General features: G+C 36.0%; 1 protein-coding gene across 1 annotated transcript in view; it reads right to left on the bottom strand.

Annotated features, from left to right (window-relative positions):
* Positions 1–12594, bottom strand: part of adka (adenosine kinase a) — a 206014-nt gene extending 193420 nt beyond the window's left edge. Inside the window, exons 1-3 of the mRNA XM_051126132.1 lie at positions 12437–12594; positions 10139–10213; positions 7348–7401 (exon numbers count right to left, since the gene is read on the bottom strand). Of these exons, the coding sequence (XP_050982089.1) occupies positions 7348–7401; positions 10139–10213; positions 12437–12492 (185 nt within the window). The 5' untranslated portion in view covers positions 12493–12594. The remainder of the gene's footprint in view (positions 1–7347; positions 7402–10138; positions 10214–12436) is intronic.
* Between the last annotated feature and the right edge of the window lie 224 nt (positions 12595–12818).

Consider the following 12818-nt stretch of genomic DNA (forward strand, 5'->3'; position numbering starts at 1 on the left):
ATTCTTGCCAAAAAATTAAATAAAATAAAATAAAATAAAATAAAATAAAATACACTTTATTTTATTTTATTTTATTTTATTTTATTTTAAATAAAACGAAAAAATATTAAAACACTATTGCATGCACAATATTTGAATTATCCAGTATTCTAATTCTGTCCGAAAATAAAATAAATTATTTTAAAATATAAAAAAATCATTTAAATGCTACAAATGCCTTAGCCATTACAGCATGTACTGAATGAAATACGGATATTCATTTTGAGATTTCCACTCATCTACATTTTTTTATTTTAATTTAACAGTGTCAAATTACTAGTTTAGTAGTGTTGTTTTTCCAAAAGATTAACTTTAAGTGAGTGTTATACTGTTACATACTACTATATAGTAGGTTACACTATTGGTTTTAGTGTGGGTCAACGAAAAGGAGGGCATGAGACCGGGGTGAATGTGCTTTAAATGCATGGCTGAATCATATATAGCAGGTTTATCAAGTGTCGTGATTAATGAAAAGCATGTCTGGCCTCTCCACCTGTTGCTTGCTGGCTGTCTGCCTTTGTGCCAGGCCAAAATCTCTGATAAGGACAATGAAAGAGAACAGAGTGGGAGTGCATTCATAACACTGCAGACTCACCAAATCAGACCCTTTCAACCTCAAGCAGTCATAAATAAATTGAACGCACATCGGTGCACAAATCAAATTCAAAAAGGAACATAAACATAAAGAGAGTGGTTAAAAAAAACTGAAAGAAAGAAATGACATTCAGAGCTGCCACAAGAAAGGGCGCTTTGGATCAAATACTTGAAGGTTTAGAGGTTAACATACGCCTCTGCACCTCTTTAGGCAGATTACAGGCCTTTTCTCACTTTTGTGTGTTTTTTTGAGCTGGCTTGGACCAATTTAAGCATCTGAATTCTTTAGGCACAGTGGGATGTAGGGTGGTCCTTGCTTTTTCTCAGTGGCAAGCCACATTCATTTCTCTTCATACAAGGCCAATGAAGAGAGGCCCACAGCTTCAAACATAATAGTCAGTGACAAGAGCTTTGGTTCCCACCGGAATCATCACAGGCAACCTAGATTAAGCATCCATGGCCGAATCAAACATTTAGCATGGTTTGAGGTTACTGGCCCACATGAGATAATCATTAGCAAACTGAATGAGTGTTAATATCACACAGGCATCCATGTGCATAAGCCAGGAAGGAACAACCCAGTGATTTACAGACAATAAGCTATATTGTTTAAAGCTTGATGAACGGGCCCCCTCATGATCATATGTTTTACATTGTGCACGCTGAAGAGATGCATTGTTAAGATCTGCACACAGAGAGAGGAAGAGCACAGCGCAGCTGAGTAAACCAATACAGGGCAAAAGGTCTCCGTCAGATCCATGTCTTTCGGCTCAATCTAGACTTAAACACACTATAATCTATGAATCCAAACAAAAACAACCCTACAACCTTTGGGAAGAACTTCTGAGAAGAGCTTGTTACACACAAACACAATCTGATCTGGACAGCCAAACATTTCCTATGACTGTAGTGTTTTGGAAAAAAAAAAAAAAAAACAACAACAACAACAACATTAACAAAAATAATAAAGCCATCATGTGTTCCATGTTTATATTTAACATTTACAGTACCCAACAGTGTTACCGTAAACATACAAATGGCATTTTTTGACTGTAATCCTTCTTTATTCTATTTTTTTTAAGGCTCACCAATAAATTAACCCTCAAGTTGTTCTCATATGATGTTCCAGTGACATTTTCAAGTACGTTTCTATATGTGACCCTGGACCACAAAACCTTAAGTCGCTGGGGTATATTTGTAGCAATAGCCAAAAATACATTGTATGGGTCAAAATTATTGATTTTTCTTTTATGGCAAAAATCATTAGGAAATTAAGTAAAGATCATGTTCCATGAAGTTGTTTTGTAAAATTCCTACTGTAAATATATCAAAACTTAATTTTTGATTAGTAATATACATTAAGAACTTTATTTGGACAACTTTGAATGTAATTTTCACAATATTTTGATTTTTTTACACCCTCAGATTCCAGGTTTTCAAACAGTTGTATCTCCACCAAATATTGTCCTATCCTAACAGCTTATTTGTTCAGCTTTCAGATGATGTATAAATCTCAATTTTGAAAAATTGACCCTTATGACTAGTTCTGTGTTCCAGGGTCACATATGTTAACAGTTGAATTAAAACTGAACACTTTTACAGTATTTATTAATCTTGGTTAATGCTAATTTATAAAACGAATAGTTCCGGTCTTTCTGATTGGTTGAGCTGCGTTCGAAGCTGTTGTAAATTACTCTACAAACATACACCTTTGTTTACTTTTGTGTGCGGTTCAGCAACCACTTCGTTGCAACCACAACTGTTTCTGAGGGACTACACTGTTTGATAGAAGAATACTGTTTTTATTAATATCATTACACTTTATTTGCTCAGTATTTTGTGAAACCTTACTCTGTATATGGAATAACTGTTTTAGAAACACACAGATGTAAACAAAGGTGTATGTTTGTAGAGTAGTAGTAGCTAGTAGTAGTAGTAGCAGCTCAACCAATCAGAATCAAGGACCGGAACTATTGTCACAGGTACTTGACAATACGGGATCCATACAGTCGTTTCTGTATTGATTCCACAGCATTTAACTTCATTTGAATACAAGAACAATGTTTAAAACAAAAAAAATGAAGAGAGTATAATATACGGGCTAAAACGAGCTCTGCGTCCTGTTCATACTATCCATCCTAAATAGTATGTGAGATTAGTATGTTAGATTAGTATAAGTGTGTTCCAAAGCATAGTATGCTGAAAAGAATATGCCAAAAGTCCCCAGATGGTCTTCTATTTCAGGTCGATTTTTAAAGTGTAGATCCGTGCAGTCTAATGGCTAATATTGCCCACAATCCATTGCGCTTTGGTGAAGGATTCAGTCTAGAATTACAAACATGAATAAAACACGTTAAACTACAAACATGGTGGATGTGCGGGACCAGCGGTTAGGTAGAGAGGTTTAGAAAAAGGGGTTTGATAAACTACATTGTTTGGCGGAAAAATACTGTATTTATAACATAATTACACTTTATTTACTTTGTTTTATTTTGTGAAATTTTCACTGTTCTTCTACCCATTTTTGCAACAGCAAAACACCACTTCTCAAACGGTGTCCATACCAGATTCCACTCGGTGTCTTCTGACCAAATGTAACTGGACATTAACAATTTCCAAACCAAGACAAATAGGGAGGAGTATAGTATGGTGTAAAAATGAAGTTCTTAAAACTAACTACACTGAAGGAAAACAAGTTAAATATATCCCAAATTACATGCAATTACATGAAGTAAACAATACATCCCTTTCTATTTCCTAAGGCTTCCAGCTTTCAGCTGACTCCTAAGCCCATTACCAAAAGCAGGGCATAGTGTATGTTGAGCAAATGCACTGTAAACTCAGAAATGACACCAGAATTGACCCTTCACAGGCGATCTGACCAACCCTAATGCCGCATCTGCCATTTTTGTCTGACAAACAAACCAGACAGAAGAGTAGATTAACGTTGGTGAACTCAAACTTGAAAAAATTGAGTTTTGAGTCTTTCCGCAGTTTAAAAAAAAGATAACATTAACAAACATCTGAAGGTATTTCAAGCTATAAATAGTACAGAGGAAAAGATGCCGCTTGAACTGAGGCGCTACAATGATCTGTCACGACACATTAAAGAGCTGCAGAACTGTACTTATTGTCTGAATTTCTTTTTTAAAAAAAGACAAAATTTGAAAGCTGACACTTTGTTTCATAGTTAAAGTAACCTGCTTTATCCTGTCTGTTGGCAAGATGATGTGTGGCATGAGAGTGGGTGGCTTGCCGGACATAGCAACAGTACCAAAGGGGGGGCGGGTCTTTGCGAAGTGTCAACTGAGTGAAGATCTGAAATGGACCTTTTACGCTCAGACAAAAGTTTCCCTTGATGCTGAAACTGTTGGTGTCACACTCTGAGTATCACCTATTGAATCACTATCTCCATCTCTGAGGGTCTAATCATTATGGGATTTACTGCTGAGACCAAAGAGTACAATTTCAGACTTCAAACTCAGATAGTGCTTTCACACATGATAAGATCAAGGGAAGTGGGATCAGATGAATGCAGCTGCCTGAACTTAATTCAGAGTTGTCAGTATCCTACTAATGCACTAAACATCCTTCTAATCTTTGCATTAAAGAGGATCAATCGTTTAGATCAGATGCTAATCCACATGGAGTGACATCAATACACAAAATGGCAATAAAACTACAATGGTGCTTTGGTAATGCATCGTACGGGCACTTCCTTTCTGAGGAGATCTCACATCCTCTAAAGATAAAATGAAGTGAAACAGCTCACACTCTACTTATTTAGCGCTACTGAATAAGGAATTACACTAGTGAAGTAGATTATGCCACATGCAATTATGAGAGATATTCTCTCGAACATTAGACTCCACATCACATGATGTTAAAAAAAAAAAAGATACTTTTTCTATATGGGACTCATATGAAGGGGTAAATATCGATAATCAGCATGCAGTATCACTGTATGTACTTTTTGTTCACCAAAAGAGTACATACTTTAAGGGCGTAGTATAAGTAGACACATTGGAACGCAGCAAAGGTTTAATCTAGCCACAGAGGAAAAAAAGCCAAGGTTGCCTGTAATAAATCCCCAAAACAGAGCTTCACACTTGCACAATACAGAATTATCTGCTAATTTTTGTCAACCTGGCAACCATGTGCACTAACACATACTAATACAAAATGAATTAATGTATTATGGATGAACACAAACTTTAATAAAAGAGCATCAAAATTGGGTCTGTCACTTAATTCGAATCGCGATATGGATTAACATCTGTAAATATTAAAATGGAAAAAGACAGTTTAGATATGAATCCTACATGTTCCGCTTGGCTCTGTATGTATGAATGGCGGAAACACAGTTTGTTTACTACATAAATACTGAAGCGCACGTGAGGCTTGCGGTGATTTTGAGCCACTGTGTCTCATTATATGACGACATGAATACATGAACTTCATCTCCAGAACTGCTGTAAGTCACTTCATGTGAATTTTACCATTTCATTTGAAAAAACTACCATCATATCATACTGTATAAACACAGAAACTTCACGGCAACCTGCCAAAATGAAAGTATGGTTTGACGTGTAACAGAAATATATTACTCTTGTATCACTTTTGTGCAATATAATGTACATCTTTATATGTTTATATTTCTGGCCAATTTAAATAAAACAAATGATAAAAATAAATATTACAACCACTTAATTGTATTTAAAAAAAAAAAAAAAAAACTACAATTATTATTAAAACTTTTTTAACAATGTTCACTTCCATGTTTGTCTGCCAAAAATTAAAGGGTATAATTTTTGTTTGATTAAACAAATAAATGTTTAATGGCTTTATTTGATTATCAGAAAAATTACAACACAAAAAAAAGAAAGAAAAAGATTGTAGGGCCATATTGTTCAAAATGTTGAAATAAATGTTTTTGTTATTATACAGAGAGAAAAAAAAAGTACCGTTGGGTATATATATCCCAAATTACATGCAATTACATGCAGTAAACAATACATCCCTTTCTATTTCCTAAGGCTTCCAGCTTTCAGCTGACTCCTAAGCCCGTTACCAAAAGTAGGGCATAATGTATGTTGAGCAAATGCACTATAAACTTGCTCTAGCCACTCAGAAATGACACCAGAACTTAATTCTGAGTTGTCTGTATCCTACTAATGCTAGGGATGCACCGATCCAACATTCATATCGGGTATCAGCTCCGATACTGCTTTTCTTTTTGGATCGGGTATCAGTCATAGAGGGTCGATCCAAATCCAATATTGTGCGTATTATTCTGTGTTACCGCTAAGACATTTAAAAGCATTATAAAGCACAATGTTTTCCTGCACTATATTCCAAGTTTTCTGAAGCTTAATGTGAGGTACATGTGAATATTTAAGTCCTAACATTAAAGTTCACACTAACTCTTCTCTCCGCTGTGGCTGTCAGTCATTCATTGAGCCTTCAAACCCTGGTCGCGTTCGGTCATTTCGGGAAAGCTCTCTCCAAGATCATTCTGCGTTCCCATTACTATGTTTGATTTGTGGATAAATGTCTATTTAATGTTTAACGTTGTTTCTAAATCATATTACTTACAACCGTGTGTCTGTGAGAACAAAACACGAGAGTAGACAAGCCTATAGATAGTTTTTAACGCGCACAGTAGCTGAAATTTGAAACTGTTTAAAGAAAGGCTCGATAAACTGTTGCACAGATATAATAATGTACACATCAATTTCTCTTCCCTCTGTGTTTTGAAACTTTTAATGCAAAGCGCTGCGTGCTGTGACTCCGTGTTGCTTCAAGCGCATCAGTCCGCACACCGACCACACATATTGTAAGCGTTACGTGCCGCCCTGTATTTCTTTTGTCCTATCTATCATATGTTGTTGCCTTATTAACAATATGCTATACATTTAAAAGAAGTGTATTCTAATGTTATATACTTATATATAAATGCATTGTTTTTCATGAATGGATTTTAAAATAATACAAATAGCAATGTGTAATATTTTACCAGATTTAGTCCAACATTTATTTGTTCCCCACAAAATAATGTTTTTTCATAAAATATTTGGATTTCTAAAATTACTGTGCACTGATTTTTCTAGAATAACTTATGCTGCTGAATTATCCACTAACATAGTTTATGATATATTTTTGTCATAGATTTTGAATATACATATATTTATTACATACATATTTTTTTATAATGAAGTAGTCTGTATTTAGTAGACTGTGAAAGAATGATTATCAGTTCCATACACAGAGATACATAAATTCTACATTTATTAAAAAAAACAAAAACAAAAAAAAACACCCTTCACTGGTATCGGATCGGCATCGGTATCGGCCAGTATCGAGCCCTAGGTATCGGAATCGGTTTCGGAGCATCCCTAACTAATGTGCTAAACATCCTTTTAAACTTTGCATTAAAGAGGGTCACACGTTTAGATCAGATGCTAATCTACATGGAGTGACATCAATACACAAGATGGCAATAAAACTACAATGGTGCTTTATATCATATGGGCACTTCCTTTCTGAGGAGATCTCACATCCTCTAAAGATTAAACAAAGTGAAACAGCTTTGTTGGTATGGGATTCATATGAAGGGGTAAATATCAATAACCAACATGCAAAAACAAAATCACTGAACATACCAAACTGGCCTGTGTTGAAACAAACAATATAGCACTGGTGAAAGACACTTACATTTCCTTGTGTTTATCTTCTGCTAGAATCTGGTCATTTGGCTTGAGTCCATACCTGTGAGACACACAAATCATCTTTGTAACACCAGATCTACTCATCAAGAACAATTCAAAGTAAAATAATAATAATAATAATAATAATAATAATAATACTTTTTTTCCCTAGGTTTTTTTTATTAGTTTAAAACAACATCAGTGACATTAGTGGCATAAAACGATGGTCAAAAAATTACCTCTCTAAATACTCCCCTATGATTTATGCAATGTGGAAAAACAGACAGAATCGTGGAATCCAGTCATAAAAATGGAATTTACTGTATAACGCGGAATATCACTGAATTTGCCAAATTTTGGATGCATAAATCAAAAGAAGGTCAATACACTTGAATCAAGGCGCTGTGTTTTCAGCCTCTGCCACCTCAGTATATGAGTACATGAACAAACAATCTCTAGAAATGCTCCGAGTCTCACTTCATGAGCATTTTACTGCTTTTTGTGAGAAAAACCAAAACTACCGTCATATCATATACAAACAGGAACTTACAGGTCTTCACAGCAACTAGTCAAAATGAAAGTCTGGTTTAACTTAAGAAACTGTGACAAATGTATTACTAAATGTAATGATAATAATACTACTACTAATAATAAAACTAATTACCAGAAAAATGTACCAGAAAATCTAAATACACAACACAGTATTTCTAAAAAATAAAATACTATTACTAAATACTATTTAAAGTAATTCATGTTGAGCAAACTTGTGCCATATGTTGTTGTCACGTACAGCTAATCATCTTAAAATGTACTCTCAAACAGATATTATCACGAAACAATCTACACAAAACAGATCCATCCGCCTTGAGATTAAGACAAGCACGTGCGACAGCTCTTTTTAGTAAGACGGCTGTAGGTGAAGGTCTTAGGACTAACACAAAATAAAGCTTCTTTCATTGAGCGATAATCACTTCATCAACTTAAAACGTCTGAGCACAATAATATGCATAATTCATTTTAAACTGAATTCGGTGTCTGATTCAATCCTGCATTTACAAAAAAAAGGTCAGTTATGAGTCATTCATAACAGACGAACATGAACTTGGTGTGCTTTTAAAAATGGAAACCATCTGACAACGGTCTGTAGTCTGCGTTTGTGGTACAAAGGGTCATAACAGCTCATCTAATAAGGTGAAATTTTACATCTGAAGAGGATTATGGAACTAGACACTGACTAATCACAAAAGTAGAGGTCTTATGCAGCAACAATAAAAAGTAATTGGAGATGAAGGCAAAAATAATAAAATGACTTAAGTATTATTTTACGCTAAACAATAAAAAAATACATACATATATATATATATATACATTCAAAGGTACCTGAAAATTTGTCTTACGACATTCACAAGTATAAAGCATTTTTGCTATTTTCAACATTTAAAATGTTTCTTATGCAGCAAATCAGCATATTAGAATGATTTCTAAAGTATAATGTGACACTAAAAACTGGAGTAATGGCTGCTAAAAATTCAGCTTTGCCATCACAGGAATAAATTACATTTCAATATACATTTAAAAAGATAACAGTTATTTTGAACTGTAATAATATTTTACAATATAGCTGTGTTTTTGTATTTTGTTAATGGTAGTGTATATGCATGTAAGCTTGTAAGGGGTTTTGTTGTGGTTCGCTCTCAAGTGCAAAAAAAAGGCTAACAAATTAACCTAAGGAGTCAAACCTTAATTTGTCAGTGAATGTCTTTAAGAGAACATAATAAGTGACCAAGTGGCATAACTGGGATTTAGGTGATGAAGCAATGTTTTAACTTCTCGTCACTCAATCAAATTGCTCAAGCAGCTAAAACTATTTTCCATTATCTTGAAAGTCTTTTTATATTCGGTATGTGGTCAACCATGTGCTGGCCTGATATCTAATCATTAAATAGGCAGCTTACTGATCTCTCTTGATAATATATTCTTTGACTCTGCCGTGCAAACAACAGGTCAAGCAACTAAACAAACTCTTTAGAATAAATCAAATGGAAATCATTGCAGTCAAAGTCTGCCACAGGTCAAGCTGTTCTGAAACCGTCTGAAACAGCAGTTTTAAGATTACCAAACCTGTTTGCAATACTGCTGACAGTTAGAAGCCAATAAACTGTAGTTTGACTGTTCAATAAACAATTATATTTAAAGATAAATGTGTGTCCTGGTAGATTATAGAATTTACAGCATGAAAGTTACCAAACACAAACTGGTTTAACCTGCACATTTTTTTAAATGATGCAAAAAGGTCAGATCAGGTTGCTAACTATCTGTTTGGTAAAACCGCCTGAAGTGTGCCACCTCACGGTCATGGTAAGGCAAGGACGTTAATGGCAAGTCGGGCACTGCCAGTGTGTTTGGGGTTATGTAACGAAGGGGGTATTGTTTTATGACTAGTGCTGGAATAGCACTGCGAGTAAGGCTACGTGTCAAACTGGAGATTTCCTCTCACCCGCAGAGTGCCCATGGCACATGCCGCCTCCTTAAAGAACAAGGAAACTTGGCCTATTAAACGTAGTGGGTTTAATTTCTTCACAAAGAAGATTATGAACCCAAAAGCTACTGGGCTTCCAACATGGGCTGACCAAAGATCAACCACTCTGTGACATTTTAAAAAGAGGTTTTAGTTCACACGTCACCCAAGACAAAATGCTGACACGACACACTGATCCCAAAGCAAACATACAGCAGGACCCAGCCAAGTCATCAAATAGATTCAAATCAAATTGATTTTAAAGAAACATGTGACTTACTTGTCTAGGAAGTCTTTGTCCACAACAGCGCAGATGTCAAGCAGGGGGTTTCCCATCCCGAAAAGGGCATTTTGACTGCAAAAAAAGACACGCGTGTCCAGTTAAGACATTAGGAAAACAACTAAATAGTCCCAACAACAGACTTGAGCATAGTTACACTAAAAGCATATGCACAAGGCCTTCGTGATTCACTTGCATGATGTGCCTTCTAAAGATAGCAGGGACATTTCTTTGACCAAGCAAACTATTTTCACCAAAAATTCAAAAAATGTGCATAACTCAAGCGTTTTTGTCTTGAGGGACTTTACATAACCGAAATTCAGCATAAACGCTGAAGATCCATTCAAGCAGAATTGACAGCACATTACACAAATTGAAAAACGTAAGCACTGCTTACGCAGAAGAGCTACAAGCTAGATATTTTGTCTAGCACATGCAGAAATACTCAGCATTTGTTTAGTCATGCACAAATAGTTTTAAAGCAGAAAAGCATGTCATAAATGTTTCAAACTAGGCACTAAAACATTAAAGAAAGCATTAGACAGTCACCACATCTAACCAACCAAGCATTCAAACACGTGGCTGAGCGACTGACCGTTCATTCACCCTGGATGTGACATGTGTGGAAACCCTAAGATTAAAACTTAGCAGCGAGTACTGATAAAAGCCTGCATGTTTTTCCATATTCTCTATTATTAATGTAAACAAATAAGGAAGCACATCCAAATACTACAAGGAATGAGCCATTCAAATGAGCTCACAACAAAATTAGTCTAAACGAACATTCACACTCCTACATTCAAAAAAAGCCAATTGTTAGGTGTAAGTTATGGGAAACACGTGAAGCAGCACAGATGTGTCAGTGTGGGAGTTTGTGAAGCTTGTGGTGCTCTAAAACAGATGTTTGGATGTGCTGTTCAATGAATAAAGAAATATATGAATATCATTTCTGTATTACGTACAACTAAAAGTAAACAGCAGCCATCTGAGTAACAGAGTAAATGTGCAAACTATGCAGAAAACAATAAAACATCACATCTTGTGAGCTTCCATTAGCCAAAACAACAAGCTACTTTAAGTTGGATTTTTTTTTTTTCTCTCTCTTTTCATTATGGAATGACAAAATTGTAAGTCTTAGAAAATTCCTTAAATAGCTGAACAGGTGTCTAACTATCCAATTTAGCCCTACCTGGCTGTAGGCATGAGGATGGCTTGAGGTGATGATGCTCACTGGAGTTTAATGACAGTCAAGACGGACAGTCAGCGGTCTGCAATGTTTGTACTCAGACGCAAGACCACCTCGCCGCTGATTGGCTGAACGAGCAGAGCATCGACTGCTGATTGGCTGAGTGCTCCGTTTGAGATTTTTGTAGTTGAAAATATTTCGTAAACATAAAAATGAAGCTAAATGTACATATTAAACGTAAAACACTATATTTGCCACCAAGTATGCAAACACAAGCAATAATGACCAATACTCAGCTGTGACCTAAGCGTATTCATAAATGACAGTATACCAGAGTGCAAGTATTCCCATTTATTCTCATTAGCAATTAGCCAAATAACTATTATGTATTAATCAAGGCTGATATTTCGTAATGACAGCACTCCTAAAGGCACCACGTATCTCATAAGGCGGCTGTCAGTAGGTTGGGAACAGAAATACCAGCCGGAAAGTGACCTACACAACTTGCAACCAACATGTGTGAATGAGGCGTAAGGTAAACGGACAACTATATTGTGTTCCCACGTATGTTTTTTTGAATGCATGCATGTACTTATGTTATATATGAAAGCGTGTACAGCCGGAAGACTTTTTGTGCAGCTGAGCTGAACTGCATAACAAAAGACACGTGGAGCCGGAGGGACGCACTCCAGTGGTCGATATAAAACACTCAAGGACAACGGATGTTCAGAAGCATTAATCATATGTAACGTTACACAAACACACGAACTCACCAGTCGCCTATGTATAACTGAAGTGATTGTGGAACGCTTTGGATATTGTTCACTCAAAAAAAACAAAAAAACACATGATCACGAGTTTAGGATTTGCAGCAAAACTGATTCATTGGCACTGCTCTAAAATGGAGATACATTCCTCTCCAGTGCCACAACAATGTGCTTTTGAGAGAGAAAACACTAAATTGACAGCACATGGACTTTAAATGACACGCAGACTAGACCTCTGACCCAAAAGTGTTCGCAAACAAACCGCCGCGTGTTTAATAAAATCCATAAACACACGCTTGACTCTGTCATTCTTCACTGTTCAACCGATGCTTGCGTTTGCTGTACCTGAGCTTTTTTTCCTCGAGTTTAATCCTCTTGGCTTTAGGTTCATCGGACGCCATGCTTTAGTGTGATAGAGCTCTATCAAATATGCTCCAGGCACCTTGTTGAGCGAATGAAGCATCTGGATGCGCGGGTAAGAGGATAGTTCTTTTGAATTGAATCTTTTTACTGAATCGATTCACTAATCTATTCCATCACGAGCCGGACTGAAAAGGTCCGAGCTGTTCTCAAGGATTCATTGAACCGAGAATCGTCTCTATCTCATTCATACTGAGCCGAGAACCGATGAGTGAGCTGCTCATAAAAGCATTCGATTCTCGGTTCAGTGAGTCGGTAAATATTGTGAGTGAACCGAAGGGGTTAAACTTACCTTAACAGCCCAGTA

This window comes from Labeo rohita, chromosome 13 (genome assembly GCF_022985175.1).
Source record: "Labeo rohita strain BAU-BD-2019 chromosome 13, IGBB_LRoh.1.0, whole genome shotgun sequence".
Classification (NCBI taxonomy): Eukaryota; Metazoa; Chordata; class Actinopteri; order Cypriniformes; family Cyprinidae; genus Labeo; species Labeo rohita.